Source organism: Hemiscyllium ocellatum, chromosome 1 (genome assembly GCF_020745735.1).
Source record: "Hemiscyllium ocellatum isolate sHemOce1 chromosome 1, sHemOce1.pat.X.cur, whole genome shotgun sequence".
In the NCBI taxonomy this organism is placed as follows: domain Eukaryota; kingdom Metazoa; phylum Chordata; class Chondrichthyes; order Orectolobiformes; family Hemiscylliidae; genus Hemiscyllium; species Hemiscyllium ocellatum.
Window position 1 is genome coordinate 69,174,612 of NC_083401.1, and position 13,393 is coordinate 69,188,004.

Genomic DNA, 13,393 nt, shown 5'->3' on the forward strand with positions numbered 1-13,393 from the left:
GGGGAGATGGTAGCAAAGAGTGCAATAGGTGAATGGGGGTGGGGATGGAGTTGATAGGTCAGAGAGGAGGGTGGGGGAAAGAGTCAGTGTGTGGTTGAAGAGCTTTAGGGCAGAGGAGATGACCTGGGAGTTGCAGTGAAAGAGAGAGCAAGGAGTTATATCAGAAAAGTTAGAAATAGATTATGTCTGATTAAGTGTTTTTTGTTTGCAAGTTCCAGAATAGAAGAGTTTTGAATGTAGATTTGCTCGCTGAGCTGGAAGATACATTTTCAGACGTTTCGTCACCATATTAGGTAATGTCTTCAGTGAGCCTCTGGTAAAGCACTGCTGATTATTCCTGCTTTCTATTTATATGTTTGAGTTTCTTTTGGTGGGTGATGTCATTTCCTCTTCTTTTTCTCAGGGGTGGTAAATGGGGTCCAAACCAATGTGCTTGTTGATAACGATCCTGTTAGAAATGCCATGCTTCTAGGAATTCTCGTGCATGTCTCTGTTTGGCTTGTCCTAGTATGGATGTGTTGTCCCAGTCGAAATGGTGTCCTTCCTCATCTGTATGTAAGGATACTAATGAGAGAGGGTCATGTTGTTCTGTGGCTAGTTGATGTTCATGTATCCTGGTGGCTAGTTTTCTGCCCGTATGTCCAATGTAGTGTTTGTTACAGGTCTTGCATGGTATTTTGTAGATGACAATAATTTTGCTTGTTGTTGTCTGTATGGGGTCTTTCAAGTTCATTAGCTGTTGTTTTAATGTGTTGGTGGGTTTTGTGGGCTACCGTGATACCAAGAGGTCTGAGTAGTCGTTTCTGAGATGTCTTTGATGTAGGGGAGAGTAGCTCGGGTTTCTGGATGCATTTTGTCTGCTTGTTTGGGTTTGTTGCTGAGAAATCGGCGGTCTGTGTTCATTGGGTTCCCATTCTTTTTGAATACACTGTATAGGTGATTTTCTTCTGCTCTGCGTAGTTCCTCTGTGCTGCAATGTGTGGTGGCTCATTGAAATAATGTTCTGCTGCAGCTTCGTTTGTGGATGTTGGGATGATTGCTTCTGTAGTTCAATATTTGGTCCGTATGTGTTGTTAACCTGTAGACGCTGTTCGCTCTACTGTGACATCTAGGAATGGCAGTTTGTTGTTTTCCTCCTCTTTAATAAATTTTCTGCCAGTTTAGGGTATCATTGATGGTCTTGAAGGTTCTCTCTAATTTGTTTCGTTCAGTGATGACAAAGGTGTCATTCACATAGCGGACCCAAAGTTTGGGTTGCATGGTTAGCAGAGCTGTTTGTTTGAGTCTCTGCATTATTGTCTCTGCTAAGAACCCTGATATCGGAGACCATATAGGGAGGGAGCACCCTCATTGATTTTTATCAAGTGACAGCAAAGGAACAACAATTTAGTTCCAAGTCAAGATGATGTATGAGCTTGGGATTGTGTACACAATGGTCCAATTCTGCCACACATCTCCTAGAAGACAGAAGTCACAGGTTTGGAATTTGTTGTCAAAGGAGCCTTGATGACAAGCCAGGGAACTATAGACCAGTGAGCCTGTCGTCAGTGGTGGGCAAGTTGTTGGAGGGAATCCTGAGGGACAGGATGTACATGTATTTGGAAAGGCAAGGGACTGACTGATTAAGTATAGTCAACATGGCTTTGGGCGTAGGGAATCTTTTCTCACAAACTTGATTGAGTTTTTTTGAACAAGTAACAAAAAGGATTGATGAGACTAGAGCGGTGGACGTAATCTATATGGACTCCACTAAGGCATTCAACAAGGTTCCTCTTGGCATACTGGTTAGCAATGTTAGATCTCATGGAACTAGCCATTTGGATACAGAATTAGCTCAAATGTAGAAGACAGAGGGTGGTGATGGAGGGTTGTTTTTCTGACTGGAGGCCTGTGACCAGTGGAGTCCCACAAGGATCGGTGCTGAGTCCACTACTTTTTGTCATTTATATAAATGATTTGGATGTGAGCAGAAGAGGTATAGTTAGTAAGTTTGCAGATGACACCAAAATTGGAGATGTAGTGGACAGCGAAGAAGGTTACCTCCGATTACAAAGAGATCTTGATCAGATGGGCCAATGGGTTGAGGTGTGGCAGATGGAGTTTAATTTAGATAAATACGAGGTGCTGCATCTTGGGAAAGCAAATCTTAGCCAGACTTATACACTTAATGCTAAGGTTCTGTGGAGTGTTGCTGAACAAAGAGACCGTGGACTGCAGGTTCAGATCTCCTTGAAAGTGGAGTCGCAGGTAGATAGGATAATGAAGAAGACATTTGGTATGCTTTCCTTTATTGGTCAGAGTATTGAGTACAGGAGATGGGAGGTCATGTTGTGGCTGTACAGTACATTTGTTAGACCATTGTTGGAATATTGCATGCAATTCTGGTCTTCTTCCTATCGGAAAGATGTTGTGAAACTTGAAAGGGTTCAGAAAATATTTACAAGGATGATGCCAGGGTTGGAGGTTTTGAGCTATAGGGAGAGGCTGAGCAGGCTGGGGCTGTTCTCCCTGGAGTGTTGGAGGCTGAGGGGTGACCTCATAGAGGTTTACAAAATTGAGGGGCAAGGAAAGGATAAATAGACAAAATCTCTTCCCTAGGGTGGGGGAGTCCAGAACTAGAGGCCATAGTTTTAGGGTGAGAGGGGAAAGATGTAAAAGAGACCTAAGGGGCAACTTTTTCACGTAGAGGGTGGTACGTGCATGGAATGAGCTACCAGAGGAAGTGGTGGAGGCTGCTATGATTGCAACTTTTAAAAGGCATCTGGATGGATATTTGAATAGGAAGGGTTTGGAGGGATATGGGCTGGGTACTGGCAGGTGAGGCTTGATTGGGTTGGGTTATCTGGTCGGCATGGGCGAGTTGGACCAAACGGTGTGTTTCCATGCTGTACATCTCTATGACCAGTGCAGTTCTCCTTGTGCCTGCTACGCACTATTGCCCATGTGTCAGTGGAAGGAGTGCATGTTGAGGTGGTAGATGAGGTGAAAATCAAACGAGCAATTTTGCTGCCAGTTGTGCCAAAATTCTTGATAGTTATCAATTTTTTCATTATAAATGTCAAGTGCATACATTATTTTTTTTTCTTTTTGTTACCTTTCCAACATCTAGTCTGAGCGATTAGTATGTTCCTGAGTTTATTTCTCACTGCCTCTTTCTGCTATTCTCTGACTTTTCTTATTTCCTCCTCTTGCTTGATTTTACTCTATGGTAAATCACAACTTTCCATATTTGTTCCCTTACCTCCACTATTTAGTTTAAAACTCTCTCTGCTTCCTGAGTTACGCAGTTGGCAGGAACACTGGCCCCAGCACAGTTCAAATGTACATCCTTCAACAGTACTGCCTCAAATTTGCCAAAGCCCGTTAGTGAAATCCACTTCTCCTGCAACAGTGTTTGCCGCCCGGACCAACCAACCCAACCACCCCGTGGCTCAACACTTTAACTCTCCCTCCCACTCCACCAAGGACATGCAACACGATGGCTGGAGGAGGAGCGCCTCATCTTCCGCCTGGGAACCCTCCAACCACAAGGGATGAATTCAGATTTCCTCATTTCCCCTCCCCCCACCTTGTCTCAGTCGGTTCCCTCAACTCAGCACCGCCCTCCTAACCTGCAATCTCCTTCCCGACCTCTCCGCCCCCACCCCACTCCGGCCTATCACCCTCACCTTGACCTCCTTCCACCTATCCCACCTCCATCGCCCCTCCCCCAAGTCCCTCCTCCCTACCTTTTATCTTAGCCTGCTTGGCTACTCTCTCTCTCATTCCTGATGAAGGGCTTATGCTTGAAACGTCGAATTCCCTATTCCTGAGATGCTGCCTGGCCTGCTGTGCTTTGACCAGCAACACATTTTCAGCTGTGATCTCCAGCATCTGCAGACCTCATTTTTTACTCGAAGATTTTAACCTACTGCGAATCCTCTAGCAAGGATGCCTTCCTTGAAGAAGCTCTCTTCCTCCCTCTACAAGGATTTCAGTGAGTCTCTCTCTCACTGCACCCCCCAGGTCATCTCCTCTGCACAGAAACTCTTCAGCCACGTTCTCAAACAGACTCGTTACCACAGCCACATCTCCTTCCTCAGCACCTGCCTAAGGAACCGACTGATCCCACACGGACTCCGAACTACATTCCAACCAACAAAATTTGGACCCAAACCAGGACAACCTGTACCTACAACAAATCCGAAGCCTCCAGCAACAGACCTCCCTCCGGATCCTCCGCTCCACCCTTGCAGCCATGCGTCGCCACTTACACTCTCTGCAATCAGCCCTACCCCAGCTCAGGACAACACTCTCACAGACCTGCAAAGGACCTCTGCTGTTCTTCATCTACAGAAGAATCCACAAACTCAACAAACAGTTCTTCCTAGCCGTATCAGAGATTAAAGACAGTAAGTACCAAAAACTTTCATGTACTTAGCCCCACACTCGTGGCTCCTCAACTATTCCAGAATCTTCTATAGGCCTGTCGGACGCCATTACACATGTGACCTCCACAGCGCCCGCGGCACCAAAGGCCGCCGCCGACCGTGACGTCACTTCCGCCCCCACTGACCTCGGAGCCCCCGCGATCGCCGCCCCAACAACTGCCCCGGTGACCACCGCACAGACAACCGCTTCCACGATCGCCGACGGACCCACGACCCACGCGGCTAACGGGAATGACCACCATTCCTCCGTCGCCGCAACCATTTCCGCCCCTCCGGTTGCCGTCGGCGCAGCCACTTCCGCCCCCACTGACATCACTAACCTGCAGGAGCACAAATCCTCAGGTATCCCCGCCCCCACGCCGTCTTTCGTCACTACACGTAACCCCGCCCCCACGCAAACCTTCGTCACCACGCATAACCCCGCCCCCACGCCGTCTTTCGTCACCACACGTAACCCCGCCCCCACGCTTATTTCCGTCACGCCGCATGACCCCGCCCCACGCTTGACTCCGCCCCCACATCGAGCAACGTCACCACGTCTAACTCCACCCCTACTTCGATTTCTGTCCCCGCCCCTGACCCCGCCCCCAGCCCCAGCTCCAGTCCCACATCAGGTCCTAGCTCCCAGCCTTGCCGGATTTTCACCATCCCTCCAGATCTCCCCCTCTCTGAGGATGAAAGATCAGTCCTCAGCAGGGGCCTCACCTTCATTCCCCTACGTCCTCGAATTAATGAGTTCAACACGCGCCGAGATATTGAACAATTCTTCCGCCGCCTTCGCCTCCGTGCCTACTTTCATAACCAAGACTCCCGCCCACCCTCTGACGACCCCTTCTCCCGCCTCCAACACACCCCATCCACCTGGACACCCCGTGCTGGCCTCCTACCCGCCCTCGACCTCTTTATAGCCAACTGCCGTCGTGACATTAACCGACTCAACCTGTCCACCCCTCTCAACCACTCCAACCTCTCACCCTGAGAACGTGCAGCCCTCCACTCCCTCCGCTCCAATCCCAACCTCACCATCAAACCCGCAGTGGTAGTTTGGCGCACTGACCTTTATACCGCTGAGGCCAAACGCCAGCTCGCGGACGCCTCCTCTTATCGCCCCCTTGACCACGACCCCACCTCCCACCACCAAACATCATCTCCCAGACCATCCAGGACCTCATCACCTCAGGGGATCTCCCATCCACCGCCTCCAACCTCATAGTCCCACAACCCCGCACCGCCCGTTTCTACCTCCTGCCCAAAATCCACAAACCTGCCTGCCCCGGCCGACCCATTGTCTCAGCCTGCTCCTGCCCCACCGAACTCATCTCCGCATACCTCGACACAGTCCTGTCCCCTTTAGTCCAAGAACTCCCCACCTACGTACGGGACACCACCCACGCCCTCCACCTCCTCCAGGATTTTCGCTTCCCCGGTCCCCAACGCCTTATTTTCACTATGGACATCCAGTCCCTGTACACCTCCATCCCCCATCACGAAGGACTCAAAGCCCTCCGCTTCTTCCTTTCCCGCCACACCAACCAGTACCCTTCCACTGACACCCTCCTTCGACTGACTGAACTGGTCCTCACCCTGAATAACTTCTCTTTTCAATCCTCCCACTTCCTCCAAACTAAAGGAGTTGCCATGGGCACCCGCATGGGCCCCAGCTATGCCTGCCTCTTCGTAGGATATGTAGAACAGTCCATCTTCCGCAACTGCTGCCTCACAGCGCCTGTAGATCCGGGTTCAATTCCCGACTCAGGCGACTGACTGTGTGGAGTTTGCACGTTCTCCCTGTGTCTGCGTGGGTTTCCTCCGGGTGCTCCGGTTTCCTCCCACAGTCCAAAGATGTGCGGGTCAGGTGAATTGGCCAAGCTAAATTGCCCGTAGTGTTAGGTAAGGGGTAAATGTAGGGGTATGGGTGGGTTGCGCTTCGGCGGGTCGGTGTGGACTTGTTGGGCCGAAGGGCCTGTTTCCACACTGTAAGTCTAATCTAATCTAAACTACACTGGCACCACCCCCCACCTTTTCCTCCGCTACATCGATGACTGTATTGGCGCTGCCTCGTGCTCCCACGAGGAAGTTGAACAGTTTATCAACTTTACTAACACCTTCCATCCCGACCTTAAATTCACCTGGACAGTCTCAGACTCCTCCCTCCCCTTCCTAGACCTTTCCATCTCTATCTCGGGCGACCGACTCAACACAGACAACTACTATAAACCGACTGACTCCCACAGCTACCTGGACTACACCTCCTCCCACCCTGCCCCCTGCAAAAACTCCATCCCATATTCCCAATTCCTTCGTCTCCGCCGCATCTGCTCCCAGGAGGACCAGTTTCAACACCGCACAGCCCAGATGGCCTCCTCCTTCAAGGACCGCAGATTCCCCCCAGACGTGATCGACGATGCCCTCCACCGCATCTCCTCCACTTCCCGCTCCTCTGCCCTTGAGCCCCGCTCCTCCAACCGCCACCAAGACAGAACCCCACTGGTTCTCACCTACCACCCCACCAACCTCCGCATACAACGTATCATCCGCCGTCATTTCCGTCACCTCCAAACGGACCCCACCACCAAGGATATATTTCCCTCCCCTCCCCTATCAGCGTTCCGCAAGGACCACTCCCTTCGTGACTCCCTCGTCAGATCCACACCCCCCACCAACCCAACCTCCACCCCCGGCACTTTCCCCTGCAACCGCAGGAAATGTAAAACTTGCGCCCACACCTCCACACTCACTTCCCTCCAAGGCCCCAAGGGATCCTTCCATATCCGCCACAAGTTCACCTGTACCTCCACACACATCATCTATTGCATCCGCTGCACCCGATGTGGCCTCCTCTATATTGGGGAGACAGGCCGCTTACTTGCGGAATGCTTCAGAGAACACCTCTGGGCCGCCCGGACCAACCAACCCAACCACCCCGTGGCTCAACACTTTAACTCTCCCTCCCACTCCACCGAGGACATGCAGGTCCTTGGACTCCTCCACCGGCAGAACATAACAACACGACGGCTGGAGGAGGAGCGCCTCATCTTCCGCCTGGGAACCCTCCAACCACAAGGGATGAATTCAGATTTCTCCAGTTTCCTCATTTCCCCTCCCCCCACCTTGTCTCAGTCGGTTCCCTCAACTCAGCACCGCCCTCCTAACCTGCAATCTCCTTCCTGACCTCTCCGCCCCCACCCCACTCCGACCTATCACCCTCACCTTGATCTCCTTCCACCTACCCCACCTCCATCGCCCCTCCCCCAAGTCCCTCCTCCCTACCTTTTATCTTAGCTGCTTGGCTACTCTCTCTCATTCCTGATGAAGGGCTTATGCTCGAAACGTCGAATTCCCTATTCCTGAGATGCTGCCTGGCCTGCTGTGCTTTGACCAGCAACACATTTTCAGCTGTGATCTCCAGCATCTGCAGACCTCATTTTTTACTTTGTGTACCCCATGTCAGTTTGTATGTAGATGAGGTAGTAATTCAGAGATTACAATCTTTGTGGTTCTGCTGTATAATTTATACTCTTGATACTCAGGGAACAAGTTCCACGCTTGTTCCTGAGCAGGATTGAACATTATAAAAATTTCAAATAGTAGACCAAAGCTTTAAAAGTAAATTTTTTGGCATTCCTGCAGTCTGTCATAGAGCAGGTCAGCATGAGTTTTCATTTTTTGGCCCCCAAGTTGTGGATCGTCTTTTAAATTGGAGGTCTGAACAAAAAATGTGCTGTCACTTCGTGAGAGGAGTTGTTCAACAGCAGCAATGCTTGATGATGCTTCAAACTGCCTAAACTCAGATCAGCATTAATACCCTCAAATTAGTTTGTCTTTGATATGCAGAAGAAAATGAGAAATAAGCACGTCCAAGGAGAGGATAAAATTGTTGGAAAAAGTCATGCATTCAAACCTTTTAATCTTGCGCTCATCAGGTCAGAACATTGAGTTAGTTATATTGCTCAAGAAGACCTTGCTAATGCAGAAAAGTGTTTCCTTTGAGATTTGGTATTGTAATTCTGTTCTGATGATTGCAAATAGAAAAGCTTTGACTTCGTGTATCTTTTTCCATAATGCCTGTGTTTTGTGCTTGCAGCTAATTAAAGAATAAAATGTCTCTTGCATAACAACTTGACAGTGTTTTGGCTATTCTGTCTGTGCGCGCTTCATTTTTTGATTTTGCAAAGGGGTGTACAACAGAACTACAGGTTAAAATATCTCTAACGTTTTGAATTTCTGCAATTAAGAATCCAGATATTATGCACTATCAATAGATGTTATTGGTTTACTATCTATTGACAAATAATGCATTATATCAACAATGATATATCTGTATACTATATATAACCATCTTATTCTGCTTAGTTCCTTATTTTTGTCAACTAGTTGTTTTTCAGACTGGAAACCTGTGACCAGCTGTGTTCCACAAGAACTGGTGCTGGGTCTACTTTTATTTGCCACTGATCTAAATGATTTAGATGAGAATATAGAAGGCATGGTTAGTAAGTTTGCAGTTGATACCAAAATTGGTGAGATAGTGGGCAGTGAGGAAGTTTATCTAAGACACAAAGAGATCTTGATCAATTGGTTCAAAGGGCTGAACAGTGACAGATGGAATGTAACTTGGATAAATGTGAGGTATTCCAATTTGGTAAGACAAACAAGGACATGACTTATATATTTAAAAGGTGGGCCTTGGGTAGTGTTGCAGAACAGAGACGTTAAGGGTTCAGGTACATAGTTCTTTGAAGTTTGTATCACATGCAGACAGGGTGATTACGAGGCTGTTTAACACACAGACCTTCTTTGCTCAGTCTTTGAGTATCAAAATTGGGATGTTATGTTGAGGCTGTACAAGATGTTGGTGAGGCCTTTTCTGGAGTATTGTGTCCAGTTCAATCGCTGTGTTATACACAGGATATTATTAAGCTGGAGCGGGTTCAGAAGAGATTTATCAGGATGTTGCTGGGAATGGAAGGTTTTGAGTTTAAGGAGAGGCTGCTAAGTTGAAACTTTTCTCATTGAAATGTAGGAGGTTTATAAAATCATGATGGGTATAGATAAGATGAATGGCAGGTGTCTTTTCCCTAGGTTGGGGAGTTGAAGACTAGGGAGCATATTTTTAAGTTCCGAGGAGAAAGATTTTAAAAAGGCACAGGGGCATTTTTTTTATGCAGAATGGTTCTTGTATGGCATTAACTTCCAGAAGAAGTGGTGGATACAGGTATAGTTAAACCATATAGAAGACATTTAGATATGTGCATGAATAAGAAATGTTTGGAGGGATTTGGGTCAAGCGCAGACAAGTGAGACTAGTTTAGTTTGGGATTATGATTGTCATGGAGGGGTTGGGCCAAAGGGTCTGTTTCCATGCTGTACGACTCTATAACTAGTTAAGATCATTTCAAATTGAGGGTAATTTATTTTTGTAAATAAATAATTCAGAGTTATTAAAAGTCCACTCAATGCTGATTGAACTCGGAAAATGCAGGTTTTTCTCATTTCTGCAAACACTGAGGTAAGTGAGTGATAGCTACAAACACTCTAAATTAAAACTATTTCTCATATCACTCATTAGCTACTTTTACTGAAGAAGTTCAATGTGTTCATCACGCATTAGGGTTTAGTGAGAATTATTTTCCTTTATCAGCTGGAAAAAGTTTTTCTCTCTGCACCAGTTATAACTGAAGGATTTAATAACTGTTCAGGATGGTGGGGTAGCATGTGGAAACAATCAGTTTATATGCTCAAAATCTGGATCTACAAATACCATCTCTGCTGTTTTTTTCATCATAGAATCCCTCCAGTGTGGAAACAGGTCATTCAGCCCTACAAGTCCATACCAATCCTCCGAAGAGTAACCTACCCAGACCCATTCCCCTACTACTCTACATTTACCCCAAACTAATGCACCTAACCTATCCATCCCTGAACGGTATGGGTAATGGCCAATTCACCTGAAATGCATATCTTTGGATTGTGGGAGGCAACCAGAACACCCAGAAGACACGGGGAGAATGTGCAAATTCCACACAGGCAGTCGCCCGAGTTTGGAATTGAACCCGGGTTCCTGGCGCTGTGAGGCAGTAGTGCTAACCACTGAGCCACCATGCCGCCCAGCCGCCCAAATCAGTCTGACAATCTATGCTAACGGAAGTGTAGGAGTTATGGAATCTTGTTTATATATTCAAAATTCATTGAAGATTGTAGGGCAAGTTGAGAAAATGGTTAATAAAGTGCACAGAAAATGGCTTTATAAATGGAGAGGGGCATTGGCCAGAATTTTCACCACTCGGTAAAGAGCACAGTCATGAAAATCCTAACTCCATGAGTCTAACTTGCTGTACCAGATGGTCAGATTGTCATTTTGGGATGAAGTATGAATGAACATTAAACCTACCAACCCCAGAAATAATGGAGCGAAAACTGTGGGGGTTGCCGGATACAGAGGCAGGCAATATAAAAGGCCAGCCTAAGTGCTGAAGCCATTTTGTCCCATGGTAAACAAAAAAAGAATAAAACACCAAATGGTTATCATATCTCATGTCCCACCCATGTGCAGTTGTTCTCTTCTACCCACCTTCTGGTCTTTTGTAGCCAATATGCCAATTTATTGACAACTCATGTCTCTTTGCCCTTAGATCCTCCAAAGCAACTTAATCAGTATCCACTTTTAGTAAACCTCAGGATGCATGCTAAGATGAAAGTAAATGACATTATGAGTCTCAATTGATTAGTTCACTCTTCTCAAATTAACGTAATTGATAAAACTCGTTCATGACACTTAATTTCTTTCAACTATTTATTCCCTTATAGAAACAAGCACAAATGTTCAGAGCTCCATGTCAGACTTTAAAATTACTTAGAAACATCAGTCAAACTAAACTGACAGGAACCCTCCTGTGATAATCACAGATTATGAAATCAATCATGTTGCACATGTTCTATAATGATCACCCTCAGTCCATAGCAAGGGAGTGAAATAGCAAGCTTGATTTCTTTGAAATTGTTGATTATTAAGAAACAATTTAAATGCCTCGATACCTTGGTAATTCCAAGGGATTTTAAATACCTTGGTGTCTTGATGGTTCCACTGTGCTGATCCGTTTTTTATGTGCATTCACATCCACCTTAACTATCTCAAAACACACCTGGCCTTTCCCAAAGCACACACCCCTCTTCCCTCCCCTACCAATCCCATCACCAAAATAAAACTATCCCTTGATCTCTCCAGAAGAGTACTCTGCCTCTCCTCCAAAGAATTCTGATAAATTAGACCTTCTGCTGAAAAATATGAAAGCCCACAAGTTGTGTTCTGGGTCCATCTGAAGTATTCCACCTCACTCCTGACTTGTGACCTGGAGATGTTGGACTGTCTTTGAGGAGACACAAAGTCAGTTATTTGCCGCAGTATCCTAGCCTCTGACCTCTTCTTGCAGCTACTGTATTTATGTGTTGAGCCCAGTTGAGTTTCCAGTCAATAGCAGCCCCCACGATGTTAATTGTGGGGGATTCAGTGATGGTGACACCATTGAATGGAAAGGCGTAGCTGTTAGATTGTCATTGGATATCGTCATATGGGTGGTGCGAATGTAACTCACCACTTGTCAGCCCAAGCCTAGCTTTTGTCCAATCTTGTTACATTTGAACATGGGTTGTTTCAATGTCAAGAATGGTGCTGACGATTGTGTTATTATTGGCGAACATCCCCACTTTTGACCATACGGAAGGGAGGTTATTGATGAAGCAATTGAAGATAGTTGAGTGCTGGCTGAGGGTGCATGCAAACCTCAATTTACATTTGGACAACAGCACAATTTAGATCACAATGAAACAATTATTAAAATAAACCTGTGCTGCAGAGTAGTCAGCAACCGTCAGAACCTATTTAAATATTCAGTCTCATCATTCTGTACTCAACTCACAGTAAATACATAATTTATTCTTTCCAATTTATCTTCTACTGTGGTAGCCATGTAGCTTTAGATTATTATTGATTTTTTTTGTTTAATTGAAGTATATTTTTGGAAACCTGTTCAATCTTTATTGAACAGCTCATTTAACTTTCTGTTAATAAGGAAACTTTACGAAATTTTCCTCATTTGTTGCACTTTATGTGTTCTTTTGTTTAAAACACAGATGTTTGTGTTTTTTTACATTTGGAAACAAAATGGCACAGTAGCAGCATGAGTTGATCTTTTCTGATATTTGCCTGATTGATTTGCAACTTTTAATATTCATTTCTCTTCTGAATTAAAAAAAACACCAGGCTCAACTTGGAGGTGATGGAGACCCTTCAAAGACACCTTGGTTTAAAGGAGGGTAAGTAATTCCTCTGTTGTCCCCTGCAAATAATATAGTATAGAAGCAGCTATTAACTAACTAAGAAATTTCAACATTTTTGAAGTAATCTTTCTCCAGCATTGTCATTGATTCATTCCAAATAAAATATAAGATCTGATGAAGTGTAATTATGTATAATTTTCACTTAATTCTAATATACACAAAAGTTTCTAAAACCAAGAAATGTCATTTCACATTTTTTTAAAAATCACTTAAATCATCATCATTGCTGACTGTACATGTGTACGTGATATATATACACACACACACACACACACACACACACACACATATAAAAACTCTCCTGTGATAGATAGATATATATATACATACATATATATATATATATATATATCTATCACAGGAGAGTTGTTTCAGTTTCTTTATAATAAGTTTCCTGTTACATCCAGAAGAGTTGTGGTTTTCCATAAAAATGTAGCTTATGACATCATGAAAATTTCATGCACACAGATAATTCCAAGCATTTTTAGAACATATGCTACATTGCCATTTTGACATCTGTTTGTAAAGGCCGCATTAATTTATCAATTTTTAAGGGGAACAATGTCAAGTGGGGACTTGCCAGACTTCTGACATGATAACTTAACCTGTGTCACCCACTCTTTTGACTT

General features: G+C 45.5%; 1 protein-coding gene across 3 annotated transcripts in view; it reads left to right on the top strand.

The window, feature by feature from the left end:
* LOC132809026 (protein unc-13 homolog B-like) overlaps positions 1 to 13,393 on the top strand; it is a 577,546-nt gene that overhangs the window by 384,031 nt on the left and 180,122 nt on the right. For all 3 annotated transcript variants that reach the window (XM_060822442.1, XM_060822515.1, XM_060822523.1), the window contains one exon: positions 12,688 to 12,740. In XM_060822442.1, the coding sequence (XP_060678425.1) occupies positions 12,688 to 12,740 (53 nt within the window). The remainder of the gene's footprint in view (positions 1 to 12,687; positions 12,741 to 13,393) is intronic.